Raw genomic sequence first — 14,998 nt, 5'->3', positions numbered from 1 at the left:
GTCGTGAATTTGATCCCCAGTACCGCAAAAAAAAAAAAAAAAAAAAGTTGATGAAAAAATTAGGGGGTAATCCCAATTTTTTAAAAGCTTAACCTGTGGGTGCAGGATATAGTTCAGCGGCACAAGCGCTTGTCTGGCAAGCACAAGGTCCTGAGTTCGATTCTCGGTACCAAAAACAAACAAAAAAAGAAAACTACGTATTGCCGGGCGTGGTGGCACACGCCTGTAATCCCAGCACTCGGGAGGCTGAGGCAGGATTGTTGTGAGTTCGAGGCCAGCCTGGGCTACAAAGTGAGCTCAAGACCAGCCTGAACTGCATAGCGAGACCTTGTCTCAAAAACACACACGCACACACAAAAAAAATAAAAAAATAAAAAATAAAAGCTTAACCTGTGAAATGCGAAGGTATTTACCAGCAGGTGATAGGGCACGATGATCCAGACCAACATCTAAAACGCTCTCCCCACCCTCTTTCTACAGCAGTCTGGACTGCCGTCCACCCAATTAAATTAGAGTCCTTCTTTCGCAAGGCCTGGCGAAAGACACGCTTCCCTTAGCCACGCCCTATGTTGGCCACGCCTCCTCGGTCCCGCCCACCCGGCTCTATTTCTTCCTCGAACTCGCCTCTCCTCGGTTCCGCCCCTCCGGCTCTGCCCCCGCAGTGGCTGACAGGCTTTAATCACGCCCACAAGTTGGACACGCCCCCCCACCCCGCCTGCCGGTCCTCAGGCGCTATAAGGAGCCAGGACCCGCAGGGGCTGCCTCTAGTACTGCCTGCACAGCGAGTCGCCCCGCCCTGGAGACAGCGGCTCAGAGAGGGCCCGTTCCCGCGAGCCATAGTTGCAGATGGAGCGAAGGTTCCCGGACTTCGGGTCTCCGCAGATTGGGGCTGCGGGAGGGCTCGCCCACCCTGATCCGGCGCTCTCAGGGCAGCTCCTTACGCGCCGCCGCCAAGGAAGGGCCCCGGGCGGGCCCCGGTTTGTTTGAGTCCGCGTCGCGGCTGCGGTCGCCACCAATGGGTCGCGGCACACGCTCGCGGTCGCGCTCCACCGGTCGCAGGGGCAGAAAGCGGCGGAGCCGGAGCCGGAGCCGGAGCCGAAGTCGTAGCGGCAGCCGTGGGCGACGAAGCCACAGGTCCCGCGAGGACGAGGAGCGTCGCCGGCGGAGGCGGCGGAGCCGGGAGCGCAGGTGGGACCCCTGTGGGGTATGGCTAGGTGTGGACGCCGGTCTCGGCCGTTCCCGGCGGGGGAGCTTGAAGATGCCCCTCCCTGCGACGCAGTCTGGGAGGCCTTCCTGGTGAAGGAGGTGTCCCGGCTCGTGTCGGACTAACCGGACCAGGAAAGGAGCGGCATCGGAGCGGAAGAGGGTGGCGCCGCTGTCCAGGCAGTAGGTGGCCGCCTGCGGGAAGCGTAGCGGGAAAGTGGGTAGATCGGGAGGGGCTTTGGAAGTGGAGGCGACAACTGTTGTTGGTGGCGTTGACCTGTGGGAGGGCTGGGTGTGATGACAAGTGACAGGAGGCGCAGTTGACTCCTGTGACCTGTGTCTCAGCCTCCCCAGGGCTCACGGTCCTTTCTTCTGGAGACGGGGCATCTGGCCGGACTTTACTTGAGCCCTCTCAGCCCCGCCCCCAGTCCCAGCACGCTGATTCGCAGACGTGGGTCCGGTGCTGCCTCAGATCCCTGGGGGCTGCGATACTCAGTCCAGTCCCACCTGCTGTCGCCCAGGTTACCCCGGCAGTGTCCGCAGGGTCTCCGTGGGGCCAGTCTAGATGTTCTCCACACCCTAGCCACTCTCTAGTAAAGCACCGCAGGGCCAGGGATATAGCTCGGTGCCAGAGCGCCTGCCTGGCAAGCACAAGGTCCTGAGTTCAATTCCCGGTACCAAAAAAAAAAAAAAAAAAAAATCCAGTAAAGCGCCGCAGAGCACTTCTCGGTTCTACTACATGCCTTGCGCTTTGAGTCTGGTAAAGTCATTGCTGCCCCAAGAATTGCAGGAAGCTGAAAATAACAGAAGGCACTTAAGGAAGACATGTTTTAAACAGAATCAGGAAACGACAGCCCATGAAGAAAAAGCAGTTTTACTTGGGGGAGGAGCACTGGGGGTTGAACCCAGCGCCTTTGCACTGAGCTGCATTCCCAGCCCTTTTTGTTTTTCTTTTTGGTTTGGTTTGGTTTGGTTTGGTTTGGTTTGGTTTGGTTTGGTTTGGTTTATCTGAGACAGGGTCTCGCTATTCAGTTCAGGCTGGCCTTGAGCTCACTTTGTAGCCCAGGCTGTCCCCGAACTCGCAATGACCCTCCTATCTCAGCCTCCTGAGTGCTGGGATTACAGGCGTGCGCCACCACTCCCAGCTCCTTTTTGCGTTTTTTCTTAATTTTTTTTTTTTTTTGGTGGGGGTCTTTTTTTGAGACAGGGTCTCACTATGTAGTTCTGGCTGGCCTTGAGCTCACTTTGTAGCCCAGGCTGGTCTCAAACTCTCAACGATCCTCCTGCCTCAGCCTCCCTAGTGCTGGGATTACAGGCGTGCGCCACCACACCCGGCTTTGCTTTTTTTATTTTGAGGTAGGGTCTCTTGAGTTCCGGAGGCTGGCCTCAAACTTGATTCTCCCACCTCAGCTAACCAAGTAAGCACCACACCCAGCTTGCCTGGCTAATTTTTACATTTGTAAGTAATGGAGAGGAACCGAAACAAAGTATATATTTCCGATGAGTGAGAATAATACGGAATTTAGTGTCCAGACATTTTAGTGTCCAGAAGTAAAGTTTTATTGGAACACAGCTGTGTTTATTTCATTATATACTGGCTGTGGCTAGCTTTGTGCTACAGCAGTTGAGTGGTTGTATTATGTATAGACTGTATGGCCCGCCGAGGTATATTATGGTGCAAAATATTTATTACCACCTGGTGTAGTGGTGCACACCTGTACCAGCACTCAGGAGACGGAGGCAGGGGGATCACTACAAGCCAAACCCTATCTCAGACAGAAAATAAAAACTTTACTACCTGGCCCCCCTTACAGAAAGTGTGCAGGCTACAGGTGGAGCTCAGTGTGTGCTTAGCATGTACAAGGCTCTGGAAGGCACCAAGAAAAACTAAATGTTTGTGGACCTTTATTTAAGCCCCAGGCTTTGATGTGTTTACATTGGCTCAAGCATAGCAAAGTCTTAATATCATCATCTTTGATGTGCACTGTTCCCTTTTTTTTCCTGAGACAAGGTCTTGCCATCTAGTTCAGGTTGGCCTTGAACTCATGTTGCGGCTGGCCTCAAACTCAGTGGCCCTTCTGCTTCGTCCTCCCCAGTGATTAACAGACGAGTCAGCAAAAAAAAAAAAAAAAAGGGGGGGGGGTGGCTGGGGATTTAGCTCAGCGGCAAAAGCGCCTGCCTGGCAAGCGCAAGGTCGTGAGTTCGGTTCCTGGTACCGGAGAAAAAAAACAAAAAAATAAAAAAACAAAAAAAAAACCAGACGAGTCAGTATGCCCAGCAGTGTGTGCTGTTTTCTGCTATTTGAGTTATTTGCAGTTATTAGCCATGTTAGATACTATAATTAGAATCAGTGTTGTTTATGAAAATTTGATTGTTTGTAGTTAGTATTTAAGGGATCCAAAGTAAAATGGTTTCCATAGCTTAGATTTTTTTGACATGAGCAAGATAGAGCACTTAGGAAAATACTTGGTGGTGGTTCTCCACATTCAGAGAACCAGAGACCTTAAAGGATCTGTCCCTAGGGGCTCGAGTGTCATTCCCTGCTCTTTGCTTCTACCTTTTCACCCCAGCTAACTCCTGGCCTTCCTGGCGCAGTCAGAGCGTCACTTCCGCCTGGTAGCCTGACGTGGACACCTTGAATGCACTCGGGTCTTTGGCTCCCACCTTTTTGGCTCCTGTGTCCCTACCCAGCTCACCTTCCTCACCCCTCCCTTCCTTGGCCTTGCAGGGGCCTCCTGAAAAAAAAAAAAAAAAAAAAATTCTGCCTCAGGGCCTTTGCACCTGCTATTTCTTCTGCATGGGAGGTGCTTGCCCAAATGTTCCCTGGGTTCCTCCCCTATTTCCTCCGCCTCTGCTCCTGGTAACCTCAGAGAATCCCCCACTGAGCTCTCTGACATGCAGGGCCATCCCCTCACCCTCCCTGAGCATTTGTGGCTCCTGTGGCCTCCCAATCCTGGACTGCGTGTGTTTGCACGTGTGCGCGTGCATGCACGCCTGTGCACGCTCACTTTCATGTATCTTCTGTGGGGAACCCAAGGAGGCAGAAGTGTCCCCAGCACCTATCACAGGGCCCGCCAGCCAGCAGGCTCTCCCTGAGCATCGGGCCAAGGATGCCTGAGCAGCAGGCACTCAACAGGCCTTGGTGGGTCTGCTTCACAGGTCAGATTCGGAGGAGGAGCGGTGGCAGCGGCCAGGAAGGCGCAGCTGGAGCCCCCCGCCACCCCGCTGGCGTTCCCGGAACCGGGGCAGGTCCTCACCATCAGACTCTGGAGAGGAGCAAGCATGGAGCCGCCACGGGTGCTGGCGCTCATGGTCCCCGCGGTCCTCTGCGTCCAGCGCAGCCTCCCCAGGGCGCTCGCAGAGTCCCAGAGTGGCGGCGGCGGCGGCCCTGAGCCAGCAGCAGAGCCTGCAGGAGCGGCTGCGGCTGCGAGAGGAGCGGAAGCAGCAGGAGGAGCTGCTCAAGGCCTTCGAGACGCCCGAGGAGAAGCGAGCGCGGCGTCTGGCCAAGAAAGAGGCCAAGGAGCGCAAGAAGCGGGAGAAGATGGGCTGGGGCGAGGAGTACATGGGCTACACCAACACCGACAACCCCTTCGGCGACAACAACCTGCTGGGCACCTTTATCTGGAACAAGGTGAGCCGCCTGCATCATCCACAGCCGGGCTCTTCCCCGCTGGAGCACCTGCAGTACCCAGGGTTGCTGTGTTTTGTTGGTCCTGGGCATGGAACCCAGGGCAAAGCCCAAGGTACCCTGAGCATGCATGCAACTGCTGAGCTGTGCTCGCAGCCCGTAAATAACATGCATTTGGTTTTTTCTTTTGTTTTTTGTTTTTTGTTTTTTGTGTGTCGAGGGGGTGGTACTGATAGAAGCCACTGAGCTATATTCCCAGGCCTTTTTAAAATTTTTACTTTAAAACAGGGTCTCACTAAATTGCCCAGACTGGGCTTGAACTCGAGATCCTCCTGCCTTAGCCTTCCAAAATGCTGAGATGACAGATGTGCACCACCAGGCCCACCTTAATAACATTATGTCTTCAAAATTTGGTTTTGGTGCTGGAATGGAACCCCAGAAGGGGCCATGCTCGGGCCACCACAGCCTGAGGGTTCCAGCACCCTGCCGCACACCTCCCGCCTTCGGCCCTGTCACCTTTGTGCTGCTGAGCGTCACAGTGTGAGTCCTGTCTGCCCAGAACCAGCCTCGGCCCAGGATTCCTGGACAAAGGAATGTTCCTGCCCTGGGCCCCAGGTCGGGCTCTGTGGTGGCAGGTACCGTGTACCTTCTGTGCTTGTCATTCCACCCCACTTGGCCGCTGAGCCACCAGCGCCGTCACATGCTCGGCATGGGCATGGGCCGGAGCCAGTGGGCTCTGCTGTCTTACAGTGCTGCTGGCCCCCCGCTCTACCCAGGGTCTCCAGTGGTCCACCTCTGGCCTTGGTGCTCCTTGGCTTGTGACAGCCTAGCACCCCTCTGCCTCTGTTTTGTTTTTTTTTTTATTTGTTTGTTTTGTTTTGTTTCTGTGTTTTGTCTTTTTGAGACAGGGTCTCGCTCTGCAGTTCAGGCTGGCCTTGAGCTCACTTTGTAGCCCAGACTGGTCACATACTCATAATGATCCTCCTGCCTCAGCCTCCCGAGTGCTGAGATTACAGGCGAGCAGCCCCACGCCTGGCTGTGCCTCTGCTGTTGCGTGACTGTCTCCCTCCAACCCCGAGTCTCCATGTCTACCCTTCTCTTTTCTGTCTGTCCCCGTGGCCTATTGTAAGGGCGCTGGCTATCGGGGGAGGACTCTGCTACACCAGGGCGAGCACCATAAGCAGCACCGCATACCTTTTCAGCTGCGTCATGTTCATGTCTTCAGGGGACGCCTGGGTGAGGCAAGCAGGATCTGGCCCTCACTCAGCGTGAGGGTGCATGGCTGGCTTTGTGGGGCTCCACGTGGGAGGGGCTGCCTCAGGGCCTTTGCACCTACCTGCCTGTCCTCTGCCCAGGGCACTGCCTGTCTCCTCCTGTAGACCTCACCCCGTGCCCTCTCAGAGCGGCTGCTTGCGCTCCCTGGGCCTCCGTGTCCCCCTCAGGGCGCCCTGTGCACTTGCAGTGGCGGAGCCTAAGTGCGGGCTGCACCACCGTCCCCTCCTGAGACTGGGAAAAAAAGGGCCGCAGAGCGGGACTCTGGAGCAGGCAGCCCTATGTCGCCCCAGAGGCTGTTTCTCCGGACATCAGGGGACCATTGCACAGCCTCCTGGGCACTGGGGGCCTGGGGAGCCAGTGAGGAGCACAGCTGTCACACAAGGTCACAGTGTCCCCGGGACAGAGCTCCTCACATGCTGCCACAGGTGTGTGGTGTGTGTTGGGGAGCCACGCGCCCTGTCCTCCAGTGACCCAGGCCCATCTGTGTCCTGAGCCTGTGCCGCTCCTTGCCCTCCTGCCTCTGCCCTGCACGCAGGTGGGGGCGCTGGTGCACCGAGGCTTCACCTGGGTGTGAAGTGAGCACCCAGGGCACGTGACCTGCTCCAGCCCTGGGTTCTGCAGCCTCCCACATCCGGTCCCGTGCAGCGCCGTCACAGCGGGCTGGCCCCAGGAACTCCAAGGGGGGCCGGAGAAGACACTGAGCCACAGTCACTCTCTGCGCAGAGCACGCGCTCCGCCCTTCGGCCCTGGTGCCGGCTGGCTGGGTGCACCAGTGCTGAGTGCCGGCTCGCTCCGTGCAGGCCCTGGAGAAGAAGGGGATCAGCCACCTAGAGGAGAAGGAGCTGAAAGAGCGGAACAAGAGGATCCAGGAGGACAACCGGCTGGAGCTGCAGAAGGTGAGCAGCCGCAGGCCCGCGGGCATCGCTGGGACCTGGTTGACGAGAGGTCCAGAGTCCTGACTTCAGGCACAGTTGGGTCCAGGGAGCTGTTGCCTTTAGTTCTGGGCTCTGCTGTCCTCTCGGCCACTCTGGCTGCTGGGTCTGCAGCAGAAAGAGGGGATGTCCCGCCCCAGCATCTGCCCGACGCCCCAAGCATCGCAGGGCGAGCCAGGCACAGGGCGTAGGCCAGGGACGGATGGGCCTGTGTGGCCATCCCACCCACCAAGCCCCCTCCTCACCCGTGCTGCCCCCAGGTGAAGCAGCTGCGGCTGGAGCGGGAGCGCGAGAAGGCCATGCGGGAGCAGGAGCTGGAGATGCTGCAGCGGGAGAAGGAGGCGGAGCACTTCAAGACCTGGGAGGAGCAGGAGGACCATTTCCACCTGCAGCAGGCCAAGCTGCGGTGCGCTCGCCCGCCCCTCTCGGCACCCTCTGCCCGCTGGGCCCCTCCCTGCAGTGGTGGCCACTGTCCCCCAGTGCAGGTGCCCCAGTTACCTCCAGGGCCCCTGCGCACTCAGACCTGCCTGGCAGGTCCCCATGGGAACAGAGAGACGGTCCAACTCCTCAGCCCCACAGGCTGTGGCCACTGTCTGCTCTGGTCCCCAGTCCACCAACTCTTCACTCCGCTGGGGATCCCATGCAGCCCGGCCCCAAGTGCCCTCCTGGGCACACCTGGAGGCCGCCTCGGCCCACCCACCTGTCCCTGCCCCGCTGGGCCTAGCTGGCGCCCTGTTCCCCACCTGCCCACTGCTGGCCTCCCTGCCCCCACGGTAGGCCGTCCCTGTCCCTGCTCTAACACCAACACCGGGTGCCCCACAGCTCCAAGATCCGCATCCGGGATGGGCGGGCCAAGCCCATCGACCTGCTGGCCAAGTACATCAGCGCCGAGGACGATGACCTGGCTGTGGAGATGCATGAGCCGTACACCTTCCTCAACGGGCTCACCGTGGCCGACATGGAGGACCTGCTGGAGGACATCCAGGTGCCCTGGCCCGACCGCCCCCCCCTGTGGCCCCGCCCCTGGCCCAGCCCCTCCCTCACCACCCGGTCCCTCCCAGGTATACATGGAGCTGGAGCAGGGCAAGAACGCAGACTTCTGGCGCGACATGACCATCATCACCGAGGATGAGATCTCCAAGCTCCGCAAGCTGGAGGCCTCAGGCAAGGGCCCAGGTAACTGGATGGGCGCTGTCCCCAGCCGGGTGAGCTGAGCCACACACTGTGCTGTCGGGTGTGGTAGGAGCCTCGGTGGGCCACACGGTCCTGCCGCAAGCCTCAGAGTCCCTGCAGGGCCTGGCACCCTCAGCAGGCCCCACTTGCCCTGCCTTTGGTCTGCATGGCCCTTTTGCAGGCCTCTCCAGCCAGATGGAGCCAGCAGGGGGCAGCAGGGGATCCCCTGCCGCCCGGGCTGTGCACGGAGGCTGCTGTGGCGGGGGAGGGGACAGCCACCTAGTGGTGCTGGGCCTGAGCCCCTGCTGTGTGAAGCCGAGCGTGGCGGGGAGCACAGCCCCCGCCTGATGGCCCTGCCCTCCCTGTCCAGACCCAAGTGGCTTGTGCTCTCCACCTTTCCTCCCCGAGTGCCCGGCCTGCCCCCAGCCAGGCTGCATGGCCCGAGCCCGGGGAGGGGCAGCTGGCGAGCACAGGCGGGGCCGCACCCGGCCCGCCCTGAGCAGCCCTGCCCCACCCCCACCCGTCCCGCCCCCAGGCGAGCGCAGGGAAGGCGTGAATGCCTCGGTCAGCTCGGACGTGCAGTCGGTGTTCAAGGGCAAGACCTACACGCAGCTGCAGGTCATCTTCCAGGGCATCGAGGGCAAGATCCGGGCTGGCGGCCCCAACCTGGACATGGGCTACTGGGAGAGCCTGCTGCAGCAGCTGCGTGCACACATGGCCCGCGCCAGGTAAGCCGGTGGCCGCTTCGGCCGCGCAGGAGGTCCGGCCCTGCTGCCGTGTCCGAGAGCGTGCACGGATTCCCCGCGTGCTTGGCACGCTCTCGTAAACACTGCTGCCGCGCCTGTCGCCTCTGTCATTCTGTAAACGATGTCAGCTTGTCATCCTCCGGGCTCCGTGCCCGGCTGGCCCCTCCTGCCCTCCCCGCCTCACCCCAGTTGTGGCCCTTCGGGTCGCCTTTGCCTGTGCCGGACCCAGGGCAGGGCTCAGGGGCAGACTGCTGGGCCCAACCCGCGGGGGCCCCAGAGCCCAGGCGTCCTGGGAGGGAGAGTGGGGTGAGGAGGGTGTGGGGGTGGGCGCTGGCCCTGTCGCCCAGCCTGGCTGACCGCCATCCTGTCGCAGGCTCCGAGAGCGCCACCAGGATGTGCTGCGGCAGAAGCTGTACAAGCTGAAGCAGGAGCAGGGCGTGGAAAGTGGGCCCCTGTTCCCCATCCTCAAGCAGGAGCCGCCGTCCCCCAGCCAGAGGTAGGCGGGAAGCCGGGGCTGGGGGCCCGCACCGCCCTGGCGCGGCGCCCCTCACCGTCCGCTCTGTCTGTAGCCTGGAGCCAGAGGAGCCTGAGCAGCCGCCCGCCGGGCCCTCGGTGGAGGGCGGCCCTGCAGAGGAGGAGGCGGCCCCCGGCGAGGGCGAAGGGGACGGCGAGGGCGAGGGCGAGGGCGAGGCGGTGCTCATGGAGGAGGACCTGATCCAGCAGAGCCTGGACGACTACGACGCGGGCAGGTACAGCCCGCGGCTGCTCACGGCGCACGAGCTGCCGCTGGACGCGCATGTGCTGGAGCCGGACGAGGACCTGCAGCGCCTGCAGCTGTCACGGCAGCAGCTCCAGGTCACCGGTGCGTGGGGGGGTGCGTGGGGGCCGGGGCTTTGGGGGTACAGCCCGGGCGTCTGTGGGGCGGGGCCAGGGCGGGGCGGGGCGACCGGCGGGCTGGTTGAGGGTGCAGAAGCTCACCCCGGGGTCAGCTAGTGATCCACCCCGCTGGGGTGTGCGGGTGGTGCTGCCAGAGAGGGGTCACTGGGGCGGGGCCTGTGGGGGCAGCAGTGTCTCTGGAGGCAGGGCTGTGAGGGGGTCAGGCTGGCGCAGAGCTGTGTAGGGAGCCTGGGGGTGCTGGGGCAGGACCCGGGGCAGGACTGGAAGCCGTGCAGGTCCCTGGAGCAGTGGGTTCCCCTCTGCTGGAGGTGCCAAGGGCGGCACCCCCAGAGCAGGCGGGAGACCTGGGCTGACACACACGCCTGCCCGTGCAGGGGACGCCAGCGAGAGCGCCGAGGACATCTTCTTCCGGCGGGCCAAGGAGGGCATGGGCCAGGACGAGGCGCAGTTCAGCGTGGAGCTGCCGCTCAGCAGCAAGGCCTACCTGTGGGCCGACAAGTACCGGCCGCGCAAGCCGCGCTTCTTCAACCGCGTGCACACGGGCTTCGAGTGGAACAAGTACAACCGGACGCACTATGACTTTGACAACCCGCCGCCCAAGATGGTGCAGGGCTACAAGTTCAACATCTTCTACCCCGACCTCATCGACAAGCGCTCCACGCCCGAGTACTTCCTGGAGGCCTGCACCGACAACAAGGACTTCGCCATCCTGCGCTTCCACGCGGGCCCGCCCTACGAGGACATCGCCTTCAAGATCGTCAACCGCGAGTGGGAGTACTCCCACCGCCACGGCTTCCGCTGCCAGTTCGCCAACGGCATCTTCCAGCTCTGGTTCCACTTCAAGCGCTACCGCTACCGCCGATGACGGCGGGCAGGGGTGGCATCTGCCCCCAGCTGGAGCTTCCCACCGGGCCCCCGTCTCCCCTTGCACAACACAGGGTCAAGCCATAGAACCGGCCTTGGAGAACGGAGGGGACAGGGGGCGGCCTCAGCCTGCTGCGTGTTGGAAAGGACTGCCAGAGCGAGGGGTTTGGCAGTTGTCAACAGACTTCCCCATCCAGGAGGCCCAGGGCCACCTACTCTCACCCCGGGAATGTGCAGGGAAGAGTCAGACCTGGATGCTGGCCCCTGGCCTCTGGACAAGGCAGCAGCGCACCGGGGCCCTGCCCTGAGCAGGCCGCTGTGCCGGGCCGCGGGAGGAGCAGCTAGCAGGGAGGAGGCCATGTCCAGCCTGGCCCCTCCCAGAGCATCGGTCAGCCAGGCAGGGCCACACAGGTGCCCACGGCCCTCCTCCTCCGTGCTGAGGTATGGTGACATCTGTGTCATCGCAGTCCTCGGGGGACCTGAAGCGCTACTTCTTGGCTTGCCCGACACCAGCTGTCATGACCGAGGGCTCCACCCAAGCCTCGTCTCATCTGGAAATCATTTCAGTCTGTTTCTCTGGAAAACTTTTCTAAGTGGGAATAAAAGCCTCGTTTTATTTTTGTTGCTTGGTCTCCATGAGCCGGCATGTGTTTGTGATAAGCTTTCATTCTAGAGTCAGAGCTGGCAGAGAGCAAAGGGCCACAGCACCCACACCCAGGGGTCCCGGCAGTGACGTGCTGCATACCACAGTGCCGCTGTCACAGCCGGGGCGCCGTCACACCCACAGCGTGACACTTAAACAGTACATAGAGGGGCTGGGGATTTAGCTCAGCGGCACAGCACCTGCCTGGCAAGCGCAAGGTCGTGAGTTCAATTCCAAGTACCGGGGAGAAAAAAAAAAAAAAAAACTAAACGGTACATGGAGTCTCAAGCCGCTGTCCTGGTCTCTGTCTCCATCACCGCTGCTTCCTGAGCAGGGGACACGACTGTCCCCTCTGGAAGGAAGAGGGACTAGGAGGTCAGAATGCTTGGCAATGGGCGGGGACATCTGTGGTTGTCACACTGAGGCTGCTCTTGATGTGGAGTGGGCAAAGGCCAGGGCTACTGCCCTGCATCATGCATGCCCCGAGCTGCCCAGTATCCATTATGCCAAGGCTGAGGAGCTGTGGTGGACGGAGATGCAGGCAGGTCACCCACTGTCACCTCCCAGCCCTGACTTCTTTTCTTTTCTTTTTGAGGGAGCGTCTCGCTATGTAGCCCAGGCTGGCCTCAAACCCAGTGATCCTCCTGCCTCAGCCTCCTGAGTGCTGGGATGACAGGCGTGCACCATCACACCTGTCCAAGCCGACTTCTGATGCTGAGGAACCTGTGGTGTGGGGCTTGAGGGATGGCAGCAAAGTCTGTCTAATCAAAGACCAACCTAGTCCAGAGTGAAAAATATATAACTTGTGGCAGCACTATCCCATTTTTTTGTGGCAGACATTGCTAATCAATCAGAACAACAGAGCAGTGCATCCAGGCAGCCTCTACCTACTGATCCCTGAGCTGAGCTACCCATGGCTGAGTGTGGGCTGTGGGCCAGGCCCCTGGTGGCAGGGCTGAGTATGGCATCCCCAGAGGCACTCTGACCCCAACTCAGAGCTTGGGCAAGAAACAGGGAAGAGCAGGGCATGGCAGTGCCTGACTGTCGTCTCAGCTACTCAAGAAAATGAGGCAGGAGGGTCGCAAGCTCAAGGCCAGCTTGGACAACTTGGTGAGACCCTGTCTCAAAGCGGACTGGTGGAGAGTGCCTGCCTGGTGTGTGCAAGGCCCCGGGTTCCGGCCCCAGCACGGCTGCGACGTGGCACATTCCCATGTCCGACCTCAGTTTCCCTCTGTCCCTGCATGCACCCCCTCAGCGCCAGTGTCCTCCTTGTGTCCTGCATGCAGTCTCGGCAGGGTGTGGACCTCTGGGGGCAGAGCCGAGGCAAGAGGTGCCCTGAGTGAGGGGAATTCCGGGAAAGCCTGGAGGGCTCCCTGGAGGAGGGGCATGTGAGAGGAGGGCAGGACCTGCGGCAGGTGGGACCCGAAGGCCTGGCCTCAGGGCTGGACTCCATCGGGCCCTGGGGAACCACAGAAGTTTCATGACCCAGGCAGGGGCTCCAAGCAGGCAGCCTTCTCTAGCCAACAGGAGGCTGAGGCAGGGCAGCCCCACGACCCCCACCCTGGCCCCGGCCTGAGGTCCGCCAGTGTCCCGGAAGCTGCCCCCAGCTCCTGCCTCAGCCTCTTCCTTTCCTCAGCTGTGTCCAAAGCTAAGAATAGCCGCTTGCTGCCTGCCCGGCCGGAAGCCACAGCCATGGGGGGCACATCCTGAGCCGGGTCTCTGTTCCCACCACCAGCCCTCCAAGCCCGGAGGCTCCGCCCTGCCACCCGGGATGGACGTGTGGGTCGGGACCAACCAGCCGCCGGCTCCCTGCAGCGCACAGAGCCCATGCTTAAGTCCCATAAGGGGCCTTATCACCCTCCCTCTGAGCCTCAGTTTCCCCATGTGTACAACAGACGCCCTCTCCTCCTGCCTTGCAGAGACCTGTGAGACAGGAAACGGAAAGTCAGCTGGCTCGGACCCCTGCCCGGCTCCTCCCCAGCGGGGACCTGGGGCTGAGGACAGTGGAGTGGAAGGAACGGCCTCCCTCCCCCTCTCCGCCCCGCCCTATCTGCAGCCCCAGTCTCAGCTCCCACACTCCTTCCCCCCAGGATGACTTCCGGACCTCACCTCTGGGCTTCCCCAGGCCAGGTCACTTTCTTTGGCCCAACCCTGACCCCAGGGGCCTGGGATGGTCTGTGTCCACCCACATCCTTCTCCAGTTAAGGGGATTCTCAAGAGCTGGGGCTCAGAACTGTGCCCTGAGGGGTTGAAGGGAGTAAGATGGAGAGATCTGGAAGACTTGATAGAGGAAGGGCCTTACAGCCAGGGCTTTGCAGTTTCATAGGAGTTCAAATGGGAGTGCTCCTTGCCAAGGAAGAGAGATTTGAGTGTCAAAGGCCTAAAGTTAAATGTCGGGTTAGATGCCCCAGGCACTCAGACAATGGGATAGATGGGGAGGGATGTGGAAGGATGTAGGTGTGGGCTGAGACCGGAAGGATGGGGGGTGGGGCAGCAGGGAAGGGGCTTCCTGCCAGCCTGCATTGTGGGGCCCATCCTCCAACTCAGTGCCTGGGCTGTGGCCCCTCCTGGGCCAGCCTAGGGGACTGGGCAGGAAAGGGTCAAGGCTGGTCAGTCATCCTGGCCCACTCCAGGCCTAAGTCAGGCCAAGTCCAGCCAACTAAGGCCAGTGAGCCTAGGTTACAAGCCCCGCCTCACCCTGCCCTCCACACAGCCTCAAAAGGTGGCCTAGCCCCACAGGCACCTTCTCTCCCCACCCAAAGCAGGACGGACCCTTCGCAAGGCTCCCCTGCCAAGGACTTTGGCCAGGGCAGTCTGATCTCCATGCCTCTGCCTGCGCTGTGCCCATCCTGAACACCCCTTGCTGCCCCACTTTAGCTGGCAGAACCCTGATCTGGAGCCCTGAATGGATGTGGGGGCTGCTTTTTTTTCACTCTTGGGAATTGAACCAGGGCTCCAGGGCCTTGGCACTGAGCTACATCCCTAGCCCTTTTTAACTTGAGGGGGGGCGGTTTCCAATCTTTCAGACAGTGTCCTAATAAATCAGTCAGCTGTCCAGGCTGGGCTTGAACTTGTGATCCTCCTGCCTCGGCCTCCCAGAGTGCTAGTTCTGGGGACTTTTAAGGAAGTCATCTGCCAGGGAAGCCCAGCCCAAGCCCTGCCTCTAGCCTCCTGGCCTCTCCTGCTGCACTTCAGCGCTGGAGGCTCCATCCATCCCTCTACACCCTGCACTGTGAGGGGCCAGGAAGACCGTCCCTCCCCGTGCCCAGGCCGGCCTGGGGACAGCTGTCGCCTCCAGCTCTTGAGTGTCTGACAGCCCCCACCCCAGTGCCTCAAACGTCCTGTATCTATTGAGCACCTGCGGTGTGCCAGGCCCGATTCCACCTCCCTGCGCTCAGCCTCCCTCCCCTCCCTGCTCCAGGGTCCAGGTCTCTCGGGAGCTGACCTCGGGCGCGCTCCCAGCCCCTCCAGGCAGGCTCTGGGCGCTGCCTAGACAGTGAATAATTCGGGGCTGACAGCGGGAGGCCGGGAGGGGCCCCGCAGGGGGGGCCCCAGAGGCTGGCGGTGGCGGCAGGGGACCCCCGCGTTTGCCCTCGGATGGCGTCCCCTCCTCCAGCAGTGCCCCTGGCAGGACGGG

General features: G+C 61.0%; 1 protein-coding gene across 1 annotated transcript; it reads left to right on the top strand.

Annotated features, from left to right (window-relative positions):
• The first annotated feature begins 752 nt into the window (after positions 1-752).
• Positions 753-11,339, top strand: Cactin (cactin, spliceosome C complex subunit). Its single transcript, XM_005405877.2, has 10 exons — positions 753-1,188; positions 4,363-4,834; positions 6,907-7,002; positions 7,299-7,444; positions 7,861-8,023; positions 8,100-8,214; positions 8,747-8,939; positions 9,331-9,453; positions 9,527-9,819; positions 10,229-11,339. Exons 1-10 carry the CDS (start codon positions 1,016-1,018, stop codon positions 10,717-10,719), a joined length of 2,265 nt encoding a protein of 754 aa, XP_005405934.1. The 5' UTR covers positions 753-1,015; the 3' UTR covers positions 10,720-11,339.
• The last annotated feature ends 3,659 nt before the right edge of the window (positions 11,340-14,998 follow it).

Source organism: Chinchilla lanigera, unplaced genomic scaffold, assembly GCF_000276665.1.
Source record: "Chinchilla lanigera isolate Chin_1 unplaced genomic scaffold, ChiLan1.0 scaffold00094, whole genome shotgun sequence".
In the NCBI taxonomy this organism is placed as follows: Eukaryota; Metazoa; Chordata; class Mammalia; order Rodentia; family Chinchillidae; genus Chinchilla; species Chinchilla lanigera.
This window is presented reverse-complemented; position numbering and strand designations above follow the sequence as displayed.